The sequence below is a fragment of the Misgurnus anguillicaudatus genome, chromosome 13 (genome assembly GCF_027580225.2).
Source record: "Misgurnus anguillicaudatus chromosome 13, ASM2758022v2, whole genome shotgun sequence".
Taxonomy (NCBI): Eukaryota; Metazoa; Chordata; class Actinopteri; order Cypriniformes; family Cobitidae; genus Misgurnus; species Misgurnus anguillicaudatus.
The window spans coordinates 31,915,231-31,937,500 of NC_073349.2; the positions used below are offsets into that span (position 1 = coordinate 31,915,231).

The 22,270-nt window shown below is 39.0% G+C and overlaps 2 protein-coding genes across 2 annotated transcripts in view; one reads left to right on the plus strand and one right to left on the minus strand.

Moving 5' to 3' along the window:
* The first annotated feature begins 1,663 nt into the window (after positions 1-1,663).
* On the plus strand, positions 1,664-11,142 carry rigi (RNA sensor RIG-I). Its single transcript, XM_073875639.1, has 18 exons — positions 1,664-2,304; positions 3,722-3,854; positions 3,991-4,172; positions 5,040-5,184; positions 5,279-5,431; positions 5,505-5,612; positions 5,721-5,886; positions 6,001-6,250; positions 6,339-6,501; positions 6,591-6,692; positions 6,770-6,927; positions 8,389-8,524; positions 9,145-9,290; positions 9,373-9,463; positions 9,567-9,737; positions 9,832-10,122; positions 10,308-10,474; positions 10,570-11,142. The coding sequence occupies exons 1-18, from the start codon at positions 2,200-2,202 to the stop codon at positions 10,720-10,722; spliced, it is 2,820 nt and encodes a 939-aa protein (XP_073731740.1). The 5' UTR covers positions 1,664-2,199; the 3' UTR covers positions 10,723-11,142.
* Positions 11,143-16,180: 5,038 nt separating this feature from the next.
* LOC129430667 (CXXC-type zinc finger protein 4) overlaps positions 16,181-22,270 on the minus strand; it is a 7,303-nt gene continuing 1,213 nt past the window's right edge. Inside the window, exons 2-3 of the mRNA XM_055188092.2 lie at positions 19,599-20,625; positions 16,181-17,580 (exon numbers count right to left, since the gene is read on the minus strand). Coding sequence (XP_055044067.1) covers positions 17,533-17,580; positions 19,599-20,576 — 1,026 coding nt within the window. The 5' untranslated portion in view covers positions 20,577-20,625 and the 3' untranslated portion in view covers positions 16,181-17,532. The remainder of the gene's footprint in view (positions 17,581-19,598; positions 20,626-22,270) is intronic.

Consider the following 22,270-nt stretch of genomic DNA (forward strand, 5'->3'; position numbering starts at 1 on the left):
GGCGGAACTAGAATTTTTTTAATGGGGTGGCCAGGGGGTGGCCAAAGCTACTTTAGGGGGTCCATAGTCCATAAAAGAAAATGACGTGTAACCATGTATTAAGAAAGCTAAATTAATCTTTTGATCGCATTAGATGTAAACATAATAAGGGTGAATTTTAAATCTTTCTACTGTATTTCTTACATCTGATTTACTGTCTGTTAAAGGGATTCACCCAAAAATGAAAATTCTGTCATCATTTACTCACCCTTATGTTGTTCTAAACCTGTATTTTATTTTAATAAACACAAAAGAAGATATTTTGATAAATGATGGTAAGCACACAATTAATGGTATATCCATTGAATTCCATCATGTTGTTTTTATTCCTACTATGGAAGTCAATGGTTACAGCTGTGTGCATACCATATCAAAATATCTTATTTTGTGTTCATCAGAAAAAAGAAATTCGTACAGGTTTAGAACAACATAAGAGCAACATGAGGATGTAAAAATTATTTTCATTTTGTGAACTAATGAAGCAAAAGATCAGGAAATCTAAACTCCATGATAAACCTTAAACTTACTTCAAATAGCAGAGCTCTACCCAAGGATGTTTATTTACGAAGATACAGAAGATGCAAAAGTTTTCTTTTTTCTCTTGATATTTAATTAACTTTAATGACAGAGAGGCTTCAACAGGTTAGGCTAAGACCGAATGCAATAAAATGTTTATTCGTTTAAGACGTACAGTAACCAAATGTTAAGTATGAAAATCACCAAGACAGCTATTTTGACATATATGAGCATTTGTCCGTTTAAACCAAATAGACACGAAGTTGCGATCATGAAGGCGTTTAAGCTCTTGCTGTGCACGCGCACTATCGCATATGCGCAACGCGCTTTCAAGTTCAATGTGGCAATCCAGTCGAATTAACAATCATACAGTAGCCTATAAAGATCACGTCAAGAATGAAAACATGGTGCTGGTTTTTGTTGTAAACAGAATTGGCAATCTTAGACTTTATTCAGTCCACAAGAAAATGACCACACTTCCACATATACGGTGAAATCAAGAAGTATTAGCAATGTACGACTTCACTTACATCATTTTAAAGAGATTCCAAGCATTATGTAGACATGACATTTATCTTCTGATGGTATGAAAAGTATTCGTTAAGTTACAGTATTTTTTCTGACGCGTTTTTGAAAAGACATCACGATGGAGAGATAACAGAACGCGCATTATGTATATTTTCTTAATTTTGTGAAAAGCACAACATTCAGTTTTTATAGACATACAAAAAAATGACACTTTAACGTTTTAAATGATGTATAACTCATATCTGTCCAAAATCAGCAGAGTAATCCAAGTCTCTTTGCGCAGTGATTGAAAAATAAAGAGTTTGTGCCGCGACCGCAGGGATTAATATTCATAATGTTTTTAATAATGTGCTGCGCTGCCGCACGTCGAAAATAAACATAGCGATTAAGTGAAAGTAGCGCATTAAATTTGGGGTGGCACACGGGGTGGCCAGTGACCTGTCAAGGGTGTCCAGTGCCACCCTGGACACCCCTCTGGCTCCGCCACTGGTTTGCGGTGTTTTTTTTTTACTTGCCGGGTTTTTCGCCTTTTATTTTTTACCTCATTGTACTTACCAGCTACTCAAATTTACCACAGTTTTCCTTTTATCCAGTTTGTCCTGTTGTTTTTACCGTTAAATCAATAATATAAGAGTGTAAGAAGAATCATACAGCTTTATAATGTTTTTTACGCACACCTGTCCTGTACGATATTACATTGTTTCTGAGGTAATTTTTCTGAGGAATGACCCGTAAAACCGTTTGCATTTGTTTCGGTTTCTGTTGCAGAGAAAGGCAAGTTATTATTCCTGAGAAACACCAGAGACAATTGTGCTAGAGACATTTAGGATACAACAATCTGAATGAAATGAAAACGAGTTTCGCGATTCCTTTGAATCGTTTATATTTATAATGGTTTATTGGAAAGAGCTTGGAATCATGCGCGTGTCCGTGATGTTGTCCGTGTAGGGACCTTTTTAGGATTTTAAGACACAGCCTTTGTTTCTGTGGGATCGGTTTCGTTTTCACATGTTCACTTTCATTTCATGATTTGTTGTTGTGACATCGGACTCAGGTTTATAATCTGTTGTCAGATCGGACTCATTCAGTTATCAGTGTGCCTGAACCATCGCAGAAATGTATGAAAAGGAGAAAGAAAATTTAAAGCGCTGCAGTGATTATTTCACAAAGACTTTACGACCGTCATTCATCAAAGCCTTCATGATTGATCACCTGGATGATGTGAGTATCAACACAAATATAACTTACTGCATATATAAACTATATGAAGTGAAAACGCATACCAGGTCTACTAATGAAACAATGTTTACTGCACCTGTAAAAATGCGTCGCTTTGAATATACGTAAATTAGTAGTAAGTCTACATGTAAATGAAAAATATCTAGTTTTTGTTTAATGTTGGCTTTAACGTTGGAAGTTCATTTTCCTTTGAGATGAGAAATAATATTCAATGTAAAGTCTGTATTTTAGCGTTCAATTATATTTCCTTGCAAGACCTGCTGATCAAGTTTGTCTTTAAAGGCCACCTATAATGCTAATTTTTATAAGATTTCATATAAGTCTCAGGTGTGTCCAAAAGGTATCTGTGAAGTTTCAATTCAAAATACTGCACAGATAATTTATTATAGCATGTCCAAAATACCCCTATTTGTGTAGGGGTCTGTACCTTTAAATGCCAATGAGGTACCGCTCCTCACTCACTTACCAAAAGAGATGCTTTTAGTTAAAATAGATCTGATTCCTGTGAGACAATAGTATCTCACGATTGAGATATGGCAGGCAGCGTACAACTTTCTGAGGGTGAAAATTATGCTAATGCAGCTGTCAGTCAGTGGCTGTGGGTGGAGCTTTATTAGTGTGACGTCACATTAACAAGAGAATCAAAACCGCACGTTTAATGAGACTGCTTTGGTTTATTGAGGTAAAAAAAAGAAATGGGATTTTTTTTTTCAAAATTCACTCCCTGATAGATGAAAGAATAACTAAGGGAAATTAAACTCACCATCAAATCCCATTTCATATGCAATTTCTCTCTAGAAACAACTCCCTCTTAATAAGATTTTTTGTAGTCGCTGTCGTGTTTGTCATAAAGCTCTTTGTTTTCAAAAGCCAATAAGACCAGCAGCTCTATATTTATCTTGCCTCGATTCATCTTCTTTGTCTACTTACCTCTTCGATGTGGCATCAATCTGGACTCTTGCAATACTGTTTTGTGCTTGAGCGCCATCAAGTCATGTTTTACTGTAACTTCAGCAGCTCCAGGCATGTGAACAAAAGCGCCAATCTCATTGGTTGACAGTTTTTGATGCGGCGTGTCAACCCAAAAAATAAGCCCGAGACGTTGGGAAAAAAAGACTCCTTTACGTCTGGGGTTTTACGTGTCGGTGTGCTCACATTGGCGCCCTTTGTTTAGTCACAAGGCATTAAATGTCAGCGATAAGCATGCACGATAATCGTCCCGGTGTGTATGAGCCTTAAGGGTGTTGTCTTCACACATGGCCAACACACATTTGTGTCCAAACATTTTTGCATAATATGGGCCCTTTAAAAACAGGTATGTCATAAACCTCATCTTACCTCATTCTTTCATTATGTCAGTCATACTACACTAAATAAAGTTTTTGTTTTTGTTTGTACAGTGACAGTGGAGACGATTTTGTCTGAGGAGGAGACGTCTGTGACTGCAGCTGCGCAGTTGCTGCTTGATAAGATGTATGATCTAAATAAACAGGGCTGGTTTCAAGCCTTCATCGACATCCTTTGGGCCTCAGGTGTGTTCAGAGATCCAAAATATCACATCTTCATTAAAATAATCAAAGGTTTATAGGACCACCCTACTGTATATATACTGTATAATGAAGTAAATATTGTGAGAGATTTAACAGCATCTCTCTGTGTTGTGTGTAGAGTATAAAGGTCTGCATGCGGCCATTATGGATTGGGACTTCAGTCAGTTTGAAGCCTTGCAGGAACACAGAAAGACTCTGGAGAAGATTGAACCGTCCATTGCTAAACACATGAAGCCCAGTGAGCTGCTCGCACACATGAGTGACATTTTCAAACAAAAAGAGACTGAGGAGATCAGAGCTGTGAGTCTACACACTATCACCCAAAAACACATGGACATCAGTGCATGTTAAGGGACAGATTTAACATCTTCTGATTTTGTCATTAAATAAGAACTGTCAGGATTTACTAAAGATGTGCAGTGGATCATTAGCGCTGAAAAGGTGTGGTATGGTTATTTTTGCGACTGATCTTATTGCATATGCATTTTAGGAGTTTCCGTTGCAGACGCAACATTTATGGGAGGAGCTTATTTAAATGTTTCACGCAACGCAATTTACTAATGTTTGCGCGTGTAATATTACAGATATTTGCGCCATTATTTAACAGAAGAAAAATTGCGATTAAAATGGCTGCAGTGGGCTTTGTGCCCAGCTGCACTGCTTCCTGAACTTCCTGTCTGCCATTGTTGGACAGGCTGATTAATCCAGGTGTGCCTGACCTCAGTAGTCACAACAACAATAATCAGACACACCTGGATTGATGGGTTTGTCCAATAATGGCAGAAAGGAAACAAGGAGCTGGCTGAAGTTCAGGAAGTAGTGCAGCTGGGCATAAAGCCTATTGTTGCTGTTAGGAGGAGGCATCACATAGATCAGGGAGCACGTGGTACAAGGAAGGCAGAGGAACATTTTATTAAAAAATATTGTTTGCCAAGCCATGTTATTTTTTATTTGCTGGAGTAAAAAAAATGAGGAGTCACTGGAAGAAGTCACACAATAGCAGCCACTTGTAAACCTTCACTTTTGGTCCTCCAGTTCTTTTCAGTGTACTCTGGATTGGTTAGCTGGGATTTCACGTCTCAAATCTTCAGCTAAGATGTCCGTGGTGCTGAGCTCCGGTGCATCATGTGTTTTTAGTCAAAACATATTTTCTGTGTGTGTGTGAAGATGGAAACCAATCGTGGTAAAATAGCTGCCAGTGAGATGATGGTGAAGATTCTCCTGCGTTCAGATCAACCAAACTGGTTTAAAGTGCTGAAGATGGCTCTGGAGGAATGTGATTTAACTCACGCCTTACAGTTACTGGAACCAAGTAATGCAGTTAGATCCTCTTTTCTCATCATCTATTCATCCATCCATCCAGCTGCAGTTTGTGTGATGATGATTATTTAATGTTTGTCTCGCAGATGAAAAGGTTTCAAAGGTACAGGATGAGGACATGGACACCTCCACGACAGAAACATTGTGTTTTGAGATTAGAGAAGAAGGTGAAAGTGATGACACCCTGCCGATGAGCGCCAACGACATCAGTCATCCAGAGATGTCCGGCGGGACGACAGGTACAAATCCTGACTTGTGATCATCTCTTATGTGTGATGACATCACCGTTTACCTTGTGAGATTGTTTTGCAGGGGTTGGGACAGGTGTACGTTCAGGTGAGAGGAAACTCAGAGAATATCAGAAGGAGCTGACCGCTGCTGCCGTCAACGGACAAAACACCATCATCTGCGCTCCTACAGGTACATAGAACGTCTAAATCTATTACAGTAAATCGAGTGATGGCATGCATATTGAACTGAATGAATGTGCAAAGACTACAGTGTTTTTGTCATTTCTGTCTCCTACAGGATGTGGAAAAACTGTTGTTGCTTTGGCAATCTGTGAGAATCACCTGAAACAGTTTCCTGACAAAACAAAGGCAAAGATCGTCTTTTTGGCAACAAAGGTTGATGTTTATGAACAGCAGTATAAACTTTTTAAGGAGCATTTCTTCAGCAAGGACCCCAGTATCAGGTAACACTCTCTCTCTCTCTCTGTCTCTCGCTTGCTTACACAAACACACATACATGTGATGTTCTCAATCCAAAGCATGCGTTGGTGTCTGACACGTGTGTTTGTGTTCTTCAGGGTGACGGGGATGTGTGGTGATATGGACGATCTGTCTGTGCTCTGGCTCATTGAGAATCATGAGATAGTGGTAATGACGGCCCAGATCCTTGTCAACGCTCTTCACAGCGGAGAGGTGGCGTCTCTTGAGCTGTTGACACTCATACTACTGGACGAGTGCCATAACACCACCGGAAAACACCCGTATAACAACATCATGACCCGTTACCTGGACATTAAACTCAACGGCGGTACACACTCACTGCCGCAGGTACCACACTTTTCTCTTCTGTTTGGCACTCTTTCGCTGGTTTTTTTTTTGGCTCGTGAGCTTGTTTCTCTCTATGTTCGTATGTAAGGTTGTGGGATTGACGGCATCGGTTGGCATCGGAAGTTTCAAGAACCAGCCAGAGGCAGAAAACAATATCTTACAACTCTGTGCCAACCTGGACAGCAGAGCCATCGCCACAGTGAGCAAACACCTGGATGAGCTCAGGTCTTACGTGCACACACCTAAAAAAGGTTACAAACATTACAAACAAATGCACATGTGTATATATGGATGTATAGCACAAGATTATTAAAGATGCGTGTGTGTGGTTGTGTGTCAGACTTTTTTGAGGTTTCTCAGCGGACATCTGATCCCTTCATCAGAATCATCAGACAAATCATGAGTAACATTGAGCAGCTGGCACAGAAGATCTACAACATCGGTACGTAAGAGTCATCTCTACACACATACCGCTAACACAAACACACGATAACACACAAACATGTGTGTGTTTCACAGAGAGCCTGACAAACATCCAGAACCGTGAGTACGGCTCTCAGACATATGAGCAGTGGATCGTGTCCGTTCAAAAGTGCTGTCGAGTTCTGCAGATGAATAACTCTGAGGAGGAGAGAAGAATCTGTCGAGCGCTTTACAACTACACTGAACATCTGCGGGTCAGTCTGCACTTTACAACTACAGAAAACTCTTGAATTTAGCAAATATTATTAAAAATATTATAGGGTTCCAACGGGACATGGAATTTCTGGAGTATCGTGGATTTTAAAAGGTCTTTTCCAGATATTGAAAGTTGGGAATTTTTGCAGGGAATATTAGGGAAATGCTTTCCACTTATGAAAATGTAATCCTCTTGTTTAGGTTAAAAACTGTCATTTGTTTTGTAATATTATAGGATTTTTTTACAAATGATTTATCTGTGAGCTTTTTTTTATTCGTGTTCCCTCATCATTTTAAATCAAAAACGCAAATCTCCTCCCCTCTTGGAAACAGTAGGGTTGAAATTACACTTCGTATGAGTTCTCGAATTATTCTCGCGGTACTTTGACGTCATCCGGCTCTCTGTTCTTGCAGCGCCGCATGAGGTCGAACAAGCCTGATCTCTCTTTAGGTGGGCGGGGTCTGGGAAAATATGGCAGCGATTAGCAATTAGCAACACGACCCAACTTCAAATGATCAGTTTTCGATGGATGAATTCAAGTCCAGCTCTACCTTTTTTTTTTTCATTTGAGAAGCTGTTTTCAATGGGATATACGTCACCACGGAGAAAATAAGACAATCGCTACTTTAGTTTCATGGTGACTTTAACTTAAGACATTTTTGACGTAAGAAATGCCATTTCTGGCTCCAAGCCTCTGCTGACTACAATTTAATAATCTGTTTATTGGCACTGTTTATTTATTTCACGCATTTAAGCTACATTTTTATAAACTCTTTTAACTCTAAAAGCTTTTTAGTCAGGGAAAAGTTTGACATTTGACTTAAAGTTGGAAACCCTGAATTATGAAACACTTTATAGAAATGTCTTTTCACTTTTTTACTTTTTCTTATTTAAGTAATATTGCACTTTTTGCCTTGTTTTCAGTACAAATATCTAAAAGTTCTTAAATCAAATGTATTTTCATGTTGACAAAAATGAACCTAAGAAAATAAGTCTAGTTTTAAGAGAAAAAAACATACAATTTAAGTGAATTTGTGCTTAAAACCAGCAAAAAAATAATAATAATCTGCCAATGGGGTAAGAAAAAAATCTTGAACTTTTTTCAAAAAAAATTTGCTTACCTTATTGACAGATGTTTTGCTTGTTTTAAGCACAAATTCACTTACATTTTATGTTTTTTTCCCTTTTAGAACTAGACTTATTCTCAAGAAAATACATTTAAGAATTTTTAGATATTTGTATTAAAAAAAGACAAAAACACCAAGTAAAAAAAGTCATTTTTTGCAGTGTGGCAACAATACATTAACCAGTAAATATCTCTGTCTGTCTATAGGTCTCAATATGTGTATTATGTGTAATATGAGAAATAACACTTGTTTTCTTGTTTATAACACTTGTTTTCTTGTTTATAACACTTGTTTTCTTGTTTATAACACTTGTTTTCTCACCTTTTTATTAGAAATATAATGACGCTCTGATCATCACTGAGGACGCCCGAACTAAAGATGCGCTGGATTATCTGGATGCCTTTTTTGAAGACGTCCGAAACGCCGGCTTCGATGAAACTGAACAGGAACTCACCGCCTTCTTTGACAGTAAAAATTTTAAACTCTATTATATGGACAGTTTCATGCAAATGTTAATTTTATTATGAAAAGTCAATATTAAAAGTTTTTAAAGCATTTTTTCATGATTTTCAATAGTTAAGCGCAAATTTCAGAAATGTCTCATCATTGCTTCTTTCTTTAAAATGCGCACACAAAAATGTAAATAAAATATTAGTTGTTCTTTGAAGAGCCGTTTCTTTTCTATTTGTTGAGTATTATTGCTTCCAGTTTGTGCATTTTAGTTAGTATGTTGTCTTCCAAAATCTTGTGTCCTTATTTGGTAACATCCATAATGCATGAGCTGTATATTTCTCTCATCTAAAATAGAAAAGATAGACTGATATATTTTTCTGATGTCTGAACATCTAAACAGATGGTTCAATATATTAGTAATAAATGTAGTTATATTTCAAGGTTTGACTGCAAATGTCACATCTATAACGCTGAAATTGCTCAAATACAATTTTACCAACCGTTGAGATTAAGTTTCAGTTTTTGGTTGTAATTGAGGACATAAATTATGAGTCAGCCAGTCTAGGTTATGATGAACTTCAGCTGTACTGGGATCAGTTAAGTGTCCTGATCTTATGAGAGTTTTATTGATGCAGGTCACCGGGCGCAGTTGCAGGATTTGGCCACTGATGGGCAGCAAAACCCTAAACTAGAAGAGCTGAAGTTCATTCTGGAGGAGGAATATCACAATGATGATCAGACTCGAACCGTCCTCTTCGTCAGGACGCGAGCTCTCGCTGACGTGAGTCTGACTCGCTCGCAAACACTCACTCGCTGCATTTATTACTGTATCAAAACATTCAAGTTTAATTTGTGTTTATCAGGCCATGAAGAAATGGATCGAAGAGACAGATTCCCTTAAATTCCTGAATCCCGAAGTTTTGATCGGAAAAGGGCGGAAATCCAACAGTTCGAGTAAGAATTGACTCACACACTTTGATACGGATTAGCTGTAAACCTGTTGTTGATGTGTGTGTATAGTGCGGTGCTGTAAAGTTGTGTTGTTGTTGTTTTACAGGAATGACTCTGAGCGGGATGAAAGGCGTTCTGGAGTCTTTCAAAAGTTCTGATCACAGTAAGATCCTGGTCGCCACATCTGTCGCTGATGAAGGCATCGATATCCCACAATGCAACCTGGTGCTCATGTATGAGTATGTGGGTAACGTAGTGAAGATGGTACAAGTTAGAGGTAAAGTAATAAACATTAACACGCACATACACACACATAATGTTAATAGACATGTAGACATCTGTGTGTGTGTGTGTGTGTGTGTGTTGTGTAGGCCGTGGTCGGGCACAGGGCAGTCGTTGTTTTCTCATCTCCAGTTGTAAGGAGCGGATTGAGAAGGAGAAGCTGAACATGTTTAAAGAGCAGATGGTGGAGAAAGCCGTCACGCGTCTGCAGAGCAGCCCTGATGAACTCAGTCACAAGGTGGACATGCTACAGAAAGAAGATAAAGTCCGGAGAGATCACATCAGATCCAGTCCTGACAAACCCAAAACTCAGGCCAGCTATCAGTTACTCTGTGCCAAATGCAAGACTTTTGCTTGTTCAAGTGATGACCTCAGAGTTGTGCAGGAATGACGTTGAGACTCTTACACCTGAATTGAAAGGTTCTGTTTGTTTCTATTAAAACCCCATTTGATTTGTGATGAGTAGACATGACGTGATTATGCCTTTAAGAAGTAATGATCATACTATGGTTATGGTCAGTTGTTTAACTTGAATTTTGAGCCCATCATGTTGTCTCATCTTATCTGCAGGAATGTCATCATATCATTCTGGATCATTCCATCTTCGACCGCTGCACAACCGCTCCTCATAAGAGACCCAAAACCTTCTGTGGTCTCACAAAGAAAGAGAAGATGCTGTGTGCGGAGTGCAAATTTGACTGGGGAATCATCGCATCATATCTCAACATACAGGTAACACAAACATAACACACGCGTGCGCACACACACACACACACACACACCTGACCTGATATAACACAGATGTTTGTTGTGTTTTGTTTCTCCAGGATCTGCCCGTGCTGAAGATCGAGAGTTTCGTGCTGAAGGAGCGTGAAACTCAGAAACAGCTCTACTTTAGAAGATGGCGTGATGTGACGTTCACCATACAAGAGTTTGACATAACAGAGATCACACCAGAAACCTGGCCATTAACCCCTTAAAGTTACAACATACACTGCATTATTTGACAAAAAAACTTCATGACATACAACACCTCAAAAACAAAAAGCTAAACAAACTTTGGAAAGCTGAGATTTGTGTGTTTCGAATGATGTAAACCATTTTAAGATACAATCAACACAACAGGTACAATTTGTGCCCTTTTAGGCATTTTTGGCTTTTTTCAGGAACACATAAATTCATTATTACATCCATGACATTATAGTTTGTGTCTAATAAAACTTAAAGACTGAAGATTAGAATAACTAATAACAGTCCAAAAATGATAGTCATAGTCCACCATAAAAACCCTGAAAATGACTTCTATATTAAAAATATACATGTAAAAGTCTTATATAGTTCTGTATTATATTTGTGACCTTCATAAATGTGAGTTTTCTGAATAAATGAGCTTTCATTGATGTGTGGGTTGTTAGGATAGGACTATCGCCTTTAAAGTTGATCTTTTTGATATACACTAGTCAACATTTGAAGTGGATCAAAACCATTCATAAAAGTTGTCTTAAAACCAATACCCAATAGCTGTTTTTGTCTTAAGGCAACTTTGATGAACTTTTTTGATCCACTTCAAATGTTGATTAGTATATATTTAGATATATTAATTGGATTTAGCTGTGACATCACAGACTAGATTCTGATTATGATGTTGTGTTATGATACTTTACTGAAACTTGAAATAAATTGTAAGACATATTACATAAAATATGTTTTTAACACAAAAAACTAGTTTGTATTTATTAAACCATCGTTGTTAAAACTGCAGTTGTATTACACTGTAGACACATCATGAGAGAGATTCAGGATTAATGGATTTAACTTAATATAATCCTGTGAGAGATTTCATAGATAAATCACAATTTATTTGTTAAGAACATATCCGTGTTAAAGAAAAGCATTTTTCCAGCAGATTGTTTAAAGGAACACGCCCACATTTTGGGAATTTAGCTTATTCACCGTATCCCCCAGAGTTAGATAAGTCCATACATACCTCTCTCATCTCCGTGCGTGCTGTAACTCTGTCTGACGCAGCCCCCGCTAGCTTAGCTTAGCACAAAGACTGGAAATGCATGGCTCCAGCTAGTATACTGCTCCCAATAAGTGACAAAATAACGCGATCATTTTCCTATTTATGTGTTGTGATTTGTATAGTCAAACCGTGTACAAATAACAAGGTGATATGAGACACAGCGATCTTTTAACAGCAGTGCCGGTCCTAGATGCTGGGGGGCCCTAAGCAAAGCTTTGTGGGGGGCCCTCTGTTAGTGTGCATTCAGTCCCTGATAGCACACATACATCTCGGAGACGTCTATTTGATGTCCGCGTTTACATCTGCAAGATGTCTTATTTAGATTGTTTTCTCATCTGCAATACGTCTGTGAGACGTCTCCTAAAAGATGTCATATAGACATATTGAAGATGTCTGCAAGACGTTTTTGATTTAGAATGTATGTAAAGCAGCTCTTTTCCTTTAAAAGATGTTTTTACACACCAGATGTATTCCAGATCTCCAGATCTTTACCAGACATCTTACAGACGTATGTGCTATCTGGGTAAAACCCAGTCAATCTTGCTTTTAGTAGTTGTTAACTAACCACATAGTGTATTATCTTATAGCTGTATATTATTCCCATATGCACATTACTTTGAAACCCTGACTGATAAACTTGCTGATTATAACATGAAACATGTATTTGCTGTAAAGTTGTTTTGATTTAAAATGTGTTGTGAGAAGCACTAAAAATCAACCTGATCTAAATGAATGTAATGAATCAAATTAAATTGAATATAAATACATACTGTTAATACACAGGGGTTAAATTGGGATTTGTTATGTGGGTGGAGGGCTCTGTGGGGAGGGGTACTTTGAGGGGTAACATGTTTAATACTGATGACAGCAAAGCCACTGGTGTGTTTCAATGACATTCATGGCCATCTGATAGGATTTAATACGTTTCAGCTTTAAAAGAGCATTTCACCCGAAGAAACATTAATCTTTATTGAAAGTGTGTCATATATGACGGAGAAAAGGGGTGTTTGTAGTCTTACTCCCTCAACACAGACATTGCACTTTCTTCTTTCAATGATGCAAAATTATGAAATCTGTATTTCTCCTGTTTCAGCGGCAACTGAGAAAATTATGCATGACCACTCAAAAAACATGACTGGGGTTCTAACGATACAAAGCTTAATGCAAATGGGTGAAGTGTCCCTTTAAAGCTGTCCCAGAGGTTGACCCCAAATTTTTTTAAAAGAGTGTCTGATTTTAAATATTGCAAATCTATGAGTTTGACACCCTATATCCATTTGTTGCACATGCCATTATGCACAATTGACCAAACTTTAAAGGAAGTTAAAATAATCAACCTCCTTGAATAATTCTAGGCATAAGATGCCCAAAAAGACTCAATTAACAAGAAAAGGTACAACACACAGTACTGTATCAGCAACATGTCTTAAAAATTAGCCATAGAGATTCCCTATGCTGGTCAGCAGCTAAAACAATCATATAGTTAGGTTTGATTTGTGTAATCAAAATACATTATTTTATTAAACTATACAATGAGTTATATCCAGTGTTATAACATACTGTAATTAAACGAGGGACATATACTTTAATCCTTTACAAATTTCAAGTCTTCTATTAAGTTTTCTCGACGTGGGCACCATTCTTACCTTTCTCTCTCTCTCTCTCCCTCCCTCTCTCTCTCTCTCTTTCTCTCTCCCTCTCTCTCTCTCTCTCATGATGTCAAATTATCCTGCGCGAGAGCGCGTTCTTGAAGTTCAAAGGGAAAAGCGCGTGTTTCCGCGGCAATTGCGTCGCCCAATTCACGTTATTTGCATCGCCCCATGCTAGGGCGCGTGTGGATGCGTCTTTGCATTGACTGTAATCTGCTCGCGCAAATCCTTTATCTTGTTCCCTTGCTTCACGTTTTCCCCTTTATTCTGCCCCAGACGGATAGCTTCGTTTTAAAGCAATGGTGGGCATATAATATGCACATTGTTACCACATCACTCTTCTGCATCATGCACGCGGCCGTTTCTAAATTTGAAGGCTGCAACCTCCGGATGTCGCATATGCACGCTGCATACGTCATCAAGCCTGATTTATTTAAGTCAAATAAGCATTTCATTTGCAAGTCATAAGCATAATATAACAATTAACCATTAACTAAGAATAATATTCAACATTATAATTGTTAATATTCTGAAATACGTTTTTATGACGCATATGCAGCCTACAAATGTGACCTCTGAAGGCTGCAGCCTTGTTGTCCGAGTATATCAGTGATTTAAGAAATCATTAAGTTTTTTTAAAAACCCGCATAAATTGGGAAGTTTGCAAATTATTTAAATTATAGCGACTTGTTTTCATTAAACATAATAATAATTTTTATTTGGTATAATAATTTTAAATAATTCTGAGATCAAGGGGGCCCCCTAGTGGTGCGGGGCCCTATGCAAATTGCGTAATTTGCGTATAGGAAGGACCGGCACTGTTTAACAGTATACATACTGAGAACTATATTCTCTGAAGACGAAGCACTGCCGCATGGGCGGAGTGATCTGCTCGCAGCACACGAGAAGCCCCTGGTGAGGAGCAAAGAGTTCGGTCAGAGTTGTGCAAATCACTCCGCCCATGCAGCAGTGCTTCGTCTTCAGAGAATATAGTTCTCAGTATGTATACTGTTAAAAGATCGCTGTGTCTCATATCACCTTGTTATTTGTACACGGTTTGACTATACAAATCACAACACATAAATAGGAAAATGATCGCGTTATTTTGTCACTTATTGGGAGCAGTATACTAGCTGGAGCCATGCATTTCCAGTCTTTGTGCTAAGCTAAGCTAGCGGGGGCTGCGTCAGACAGAGTTACAGTACGCACGGAGATGAGAGAGGTATGTATGGACTTATCTAACTCTGGGGGATACGGTGAATAAGCTAAATTCCCAAAATGTGGGCGTGTTCCTTTAAAACAGCTAATAATTAGGGCAGATTAGCAGAGAAAACTCATCTGTGTGATTATGAATGACGGTAAAAACAGAATGAAAGTTTTACGCTCTACACTTCTAGGATTTCATCCAAACATTACCACATCATTTGAAATGAGTGAAAAATGAAACTATCGATATCTGTTGGTATAGGTAGATGTCATTCTTAGTAATCAAATATCGCTATTGACTCCAAAATTTTGTTTTGGTGCGTTCCTTATAGTCTAAAGAATTTATATTTTGATTTATAAGTTTCATTACTATTACACACTAAAAATATTTATGCATTATAAAATTAGGGCTCTCTCAAATATTAATCGCAATTAATCGCATAAAGTTTGTTTTTGCTAGGGCTGGGCATAGATTAATCTAGATTAACTCACACAAAATAAAAGTCATTTTTTGTATAACATATGAGTTTGTGCTGTGTGTAATTATATGTATATATAAATACACACACATTTATGTATGTATTTAGGAAACATTTACATGTGTGTCTATATTTATTTATATTTTTATATATTCTATTTTATATATACATAAAAAACATTCAAAATAAACGTATGTGTGTATTTATAGAAACATAATAATTACATACAATACACAAATATATTATGCAAACACAAAGTTTTATATTATATGCGATTAATCACAATTAATCTTTTGACAGCCCTAATTAAATTGGTAGAAGATCTTTGATTAATAGTGACTCAAATCTAATGCAGAATAATAGAAATGACTTCAAACTAAAAGTATCTTGGTGGGAAATTGTCATTCTCAGTGCAAAAATGTTAATGGTTTTAAAAAAAAGCTTCATTCTCCTCTTATGTCTCTTTTTGGGTGAAGTAAAATCTGGGCATGAGTCGCTAGCTGTTGATATTCAAAAACATACCTTCATCATACTAAATACAAAATAGCATGCAAAATCTATAGATAAAATATACATGCTTTGTGTCTAAAAATATTTATATATTTTTTAGCTTACTTAAAATAATGAGTTGCATGTGCAATATGATAATAATAATATATAATATTTATTCAGTTTTCTATAGGACATGTCTTTGTCCCTCACTCACTCACGCACACACACACTCAGATGTTGTAAAGTGAAGGCATCTCATGACCCCTCCCTCGCTACACAACACAGGACTTCATGTCATTGTAATTCATGTTGCCTAGCAACATGGGAGTCGTCATAGCGGCCCAACAATAAAGAGATGACATGTACAGTGATGTGCTGAGCGCTTTAACGCTGAGATATGCCTCCGCCATCTTTTCCTGCTCATCTGTACTCCTATAGGGATCAGAATTAGAAACGCCATTAAAGCCCTCATCACCTTCAGTTTCAATTCAGACTCCTGTTGACTTCGGTGAAGGCCGTTACACGTTTAACAAAACATGAAAAATCACAATGGCACAAATAAAGGAGCCACACAGACAGTCACAGGTCAAAAAGAATCACATTTAATCGACGAGCCATCCTAAACAAATCTCTTATTCATCAAGACAGTGAGGTGTCACAACAGCAATAAACAAAGTTATTTTCTTTACATCTTTAGTTAAAAACGAAACACGTTTCTACCCATGCAACAGAAAGGTGGTTTAAAGGGACAGTTCACCCAAAAATGAGAATCACTTAAAACACAGTGATAAAAACATCCCTATTACTCTTACACAATATTCAAGTCATATTCCAAGCTTTGTGTGAGGAACAAATCAAAATTTAGGTTTCGCTTTGCAAATCATTTGCAAATTTCAATTTTTTCAGATGTCAAATAAATCGTTGGTGTTCCCACAATACATATGTGAAGTTTTAGCTCAAAATACCCCACAGATAATTTATTATAACATGTTCAAATTAACACTTTATAAGTGTGAGCAAAAATTTGCCGTTTTTGGGTGTGTCCTTTAAAATGCAAATGAGCTGAAACACCCAAATCTCTCTCTCTCTTTCTCTCTGCACTAAATGGCAGTGCTGTGGTTGGATAGTGCAGATTAAGGGGCGCTATTATTATAATAAGATCCCCTTCTGACATCACAAGGGGAGCCATTTTTTTCACATGCTTGCAGAGAATGGTTTACCAAAAGTAAGTTATTGATCTTTTTCACATTGTCTAGGTTAATAGAAGCACTGGAGACCCAATTATAGCACTTGGAAAAGTCAGATTTTAATGATATGTCCCATTAAACTCCGAAATCATTCACTGACATCGAGCAATAATATTAACTGATGGGCTATTTTGGAGGGACCTCAATTTTTTGGTCAGTTCTTCACACAAAGCTCTCATATGGCTTCACAAGACTTTGAATATAGCGCACGAGTCATTTGGACTAATGTGTGTGGGGCTTTTGTCCATTTTGAGTGGAAATGATTTGGCAAATCATTCCTCATTCATCTTTATATAGAAATGATACGGATAGTTGTGTTTCAGATGATGTGGAGTGACAGACATGAGAGTGATATTTTGGGTGAACTCTTCCTTTAGACACGGACAAAGTCCTGATACGACTGAAATTGGGTCTCTGTTTCTCTACGTTTGTCAGTGTTGTTGTTGGGTTGAGTTAAAGTCAATCTGAGAGTCAGAGACTCGACGTCTGTCTGGCGGGGTAAATGACACCTGATACCCCGGTGCTGAATGACCTCTGTGCCACAGTGAGTCCTGAGGGGAAGGGGTAGAAAGCCAGGGCAGATAAGAGTCCCTGATAATGCTATCATCAGATCTCGGGGAGGATCGTAGGGTTATGACCTGCAGTTTTGAGTCCGGTTTTGGATATTATCATGTGGTCTGTGATGAGTTTTTCAGAAGAACCAGCGGAAGGTGTCGGCTGCTCCCGCTGACGGTGCCCTCTGAGAGAAAACAAACTGTAAGGATTTATGTCACAAACTCCTACGGCCGGTTTCCTATATAAGGCTTATCCTAGTCCGAGACTAAAATGGATGTTTGAGCTACCTAAAACATTTTGCTCTGATGCATCTTAACATATGTTTGATCTCAAGATGCACACCAGTAATGCTTTTTGTTGGCCCACAATGACCTTTAACTTGGCCCGTCATGCCACATTAGATAAGGAAAAAGGATAAACGTCATTGACCCAGATGTTCATGTTTCTAATTAAACATTTTCTAAAATGTAACATTTTTTGTTTTATGTGTACATTACAATGATGTAAATTAAAATTAAATGCAAGGAATTTAAGTGAATAATTGTTTTTTAATGTACATGCATACTTGAAGGTGTATAGCATGCGTCATGAAACTCAGGTACTATAGGTTAATAATAATATTAATCATATATTATAGGCTAATAATGGAGAGGTCGAGGCAGTGGCACGCAGCCAAAAGGAAATTTAAAAATGATTGGCAAAATTATTTCCTTTTTTTACAACAGTAACCTTTGAAAATAAAACTGCATTAGTTCTGCATGAACAGAGTAATGTTTGCTTATTTATTTTTGAAATAATAGAAAATTATAAATGAGGAGAATCGGGGCAACGTTAATTTAATATCACACAGCAACATTTACTTATGGCCCACAGCGCTCAGTCAGGTTTGATTTTTGGCTCTTGGTAAGTTTGTGCACCCCTGATCTAAACCCTGCCTGTGTCTCAATGTCAAGGAAGGATCCTCAGAAGCCAGAATTTCGAGAATTCTACATCCTTGACATCTGTCGAAGGACTGTTTCAATGTCGAGGATCCTCGGAATTGCAACCAAGGACTGAGTAATCGTTCGAAACATACCGAAAAAGGATGCATATGTGTATCCTTCGCACTCTTAAATCACCCACAATCCTATGCGCGCAGCGCCGAAAGCACACCTTTTCACTGACGTAATGACGCATTGACGTGCACTCGCTAACCTGTTCCATTTACATGTTCTCCAAATTCTAGTGACTTGGAAAGAGCAGTCCTGCTAAGGAAGTATCCTTGACATTGAGAAACAACCCCTGTCTGGGAAACTAACCCCTGGTGTGCAGTATCTATCAGTGTTTACTAACCAACCGCAGACTTTATTCTTTCTCTAAATCACATGCTTTAGTCTTACTGGCCTTGCTCAAGATCCTGGCCCTGGGAATGGGTTTACAAATACAAATGTATTCATTTTAGGAGGATTTATACTAAATATTTCATGTTTCAGATACACGGATATACTTTTGGACAAATAATAATTGTATTTTCTTAAGCATTGTATGTCCTTTATTTAATTATACTTTATTCTCGCCATGAATAGAGCCTTAGAAGCTGGTAGGCGTTTAAAAGAAAAGAAAGAAAGAAGCAGCATTGTATGTATGAGTAAACACATTGTTGCACTGTCTATTATAGTGGTACCCATTGTTTTAGATTTACCTGCAACTAAAACTTAAACTGATCACAATTTATACCTAAAATCTCAGTGAGACTCTGATGTCAGTGAGTTGAGTTAATGGAATGTAAAGAGATGAATCTGTCTTTGTATGATTACAGAGAACTTACAACATGTTGCCTCATCTTACAGCACTGCCACTGTGTGTGTGCGTGTGTGCGTGCGTGCGTGCGAGGGCATTTTCCAAAATATAAGAGGGTTTGGGAGATAATCAAACCATCAGCTTACACACACACACACACACACACATTACTGCACATCGGTTCATTATGGCTCTGTGTGCCAAGACTGGGCTGTAATCCAAAGTCACATCACTCCCAGTTTAACAGCCCACTTTAGTAGACCTCACAGCATATGTGTAAGTGTGTGTGAGTAAGTGAGTGTGTGTGTGTGCGTGCGAGTGAGTGTGAGAGAGCGAGTGTGTGTTTGTGTGAGTCAGTGTGTGTGTGTGTGTGTTTAAATGAGAGTATGAGGTAGTGTGTGCGCGTGCACATTAGCAGCTCACCTCTAGCGTGCTCCCCGGTTTCTTCTTGAGTTCCTCACATTTCCTGAACTTGCAGATCTGATGACCCGTCTTTCTGTTTCGACAGGAACTGCACACGCCGCAGTTAATGAGCCTCCTGCAGGGGGCGCACACTCCACATCGTTTGCGTTTGCGCTTGGCCGCTCCGCTGCCGCTTCCGCTGCTGCAACTGCCGTTAGCGTTTCCATTAAGAGCGGCGGGAGAGCCGGAGCAGGACGAGCCGCTCTGTTGGCAGTCTGCCGCCACGTTGGCGATCTGAAACGCGCTGTCTGACATCGTGACCCCTGATGACCCTGCACCGGAGTGAAGCGTTGTCATGACGATGACCCCTGGCGGCAGCGACAGACCCCCCAGCGGTGGCATCCCTCCAAAGGTCCCACCTCGATCTGCCTCTCCGGCACCAGAGGGCGGAACGGACGACGGGCACTTGAGCCGGTTCATGCACTCGGCCCCCGTTACGGGCAGACCGCGACACTGCTCCGCAGCCAACGGGGAAAGAAAGTTGTCGGCACTCATTTGGAGGGCAGAGTCTTGTGGAATGTGTTTGCCGGACATGTGCACGTTCACCGACTCCGCCCGCGACATGCCAGTCCGATGTGGGTGAGGTCCGTTTACCGCGGCAGGCTTTCGCCCCCACAGCATGGCGTTGTCGCAGGGCCACGGTGGCATGGCTGAGAGCCGGGCGGAGGGGAAGAGGGGTGTGGCTATGCGGGCGATTTTGGCAGTCTGGGGAAACGGGGCGGCGGCGGCAGCTGCGGCGGCCGTGCTGTTCTTATAGAAGGTAGCAAAGGAACGATACCGCTCCATTTGTGCACTGTAGTCTAACACGGGGTTCACGCACGAGTCGAACTGCAGAGGAAAGTCTCGCCCGGGGGTGTGGTTGTAGTTGTGGGTGTGGCCGTGGGTGTGGCCATGAGCGTGTGGGGTCTCCATGCACACACTACTGCTCATGTTCGCCATCAGAGCAAAACAAACCTACGCCGACACCCAACCATCCGCTGTGGAGGTTCTGTGTGGCAAAAAGAAAAAAAAACAGTGAACAGAGATTAAACTTAAATTAAATAGCGGGAATGTCGGAATTATCATAATTGATTTAATAGCAATTTTATCCAAATAATAATTTCATAGATTTATTGCATTATTCAGGGTTCCAACTCTAATGCTACGTTAACACCAGCCGCGTTAGAGGTGGAAAGCGTGGGCGATTTACATGTTAAGTTAATGCAAAGACGCGATTAGGCATCCTGCGGCGCGTTCTGCGCGAATTGAGCGTTGCCGCAGGAAACACGCGAGTTAAAAAATCTGAACTTCTGCGGATTTCCGCTCTGTGTTAACCAATCAGGACCTTGCTGTAGTAGTGACGTGATTACAGGAAGCGAGCGGAGTCTCCGCAGAGTCACAGAAGCCCCTCCCATGACACAAATTTCCACGTGAATGTCTCGAATGACTAGAATTTCACACGCGGCTTTCACTCACGAATGAAGCGAGTAAACTTAAATGTTCAATCGTCCAACTACACGCGAATAGCGGATTTTTGCCGCCTCTACCGCGGCTGGTGTAAACGCAGCATAAGTCAAATGTCAAATTTCTTAACTTTCATTGACTAAAAAGGAGAATTTTCATAACCTATGTCTGGGATGCTGTGAGCCTGGATAATGTAGTGTACACTGGGAGTCTATAAAAATCTAGCTTAAGTGCATAAACTGAACAGTGCCAATAAACAGCTGTTTAAATTTAAGTCCGCGGAGGCTTGGACCAAGAAATTGTATTCCTTACGTCACAAGTTAACAAGTGGATTACATTGTAATAAATGGAAACTAAAATGTAAAGCAACAAACAAAAATCCCTGATATTTCATGACTTTGACAAAAATATTTTCAATGTCTGGAAAAGACTTTTTAAAATGTCATGATGTGTGGGAACCCTGATTATTATACACAGTAATAACTGAATACAGAATAATTTGTCAAAATCATCTCTGTCTATCCAGAACCAGTTGTTATGCATCTAAACGGGATTAAATAACAATCCACTTAAAATCAAAAGATCCTCTGGGATAAAATAAAAAGCATATAACAGCTAAAACTCATTTTTAAGGGTAATTTTTATTAAGAACTTCCCCCATTAGGTTAATAAATTCGATTAGCACTGTCAAAATTAAGATACAAAACTGTACCTTTTCTGTCGCTGGGGCGGTACCCTAAGGTTCTGTCTTGTTCCTCTACAGCAGGAGTGGGGAACCCTGGTCCTGGAGGGCCACCATCCTGCAGAGTTTTGTTCCAACCCTAACCAAACACACCTCAATTTCATTTCCAAGTAATCCTGAAGACTTGAATTAGATTTTTTTAGGTGTGTTTAATTAGAGTTGAAACCAAACTTTTTTTGGTCCCCACACCTGATTTACAGGTACTAAAAATTTACAATGTTGTACCTTTTAGGGGACACTACTGTATCCTAAGGATCCATTGTGCACCTATAAATGTACAGTTAACTGTTTGCACCCCTAAAATTGAACTGAAACAAAATTATTCCTTAAAGGTATAGTTCGTCCAAAAATGAAAATTCTGTCATCATTCACCCACCCCTCCTTCGTTACAAACCTGCATTACATTTCTTTGTTCGGAAGATATTTGTAACCAAACTGATCATAAGCC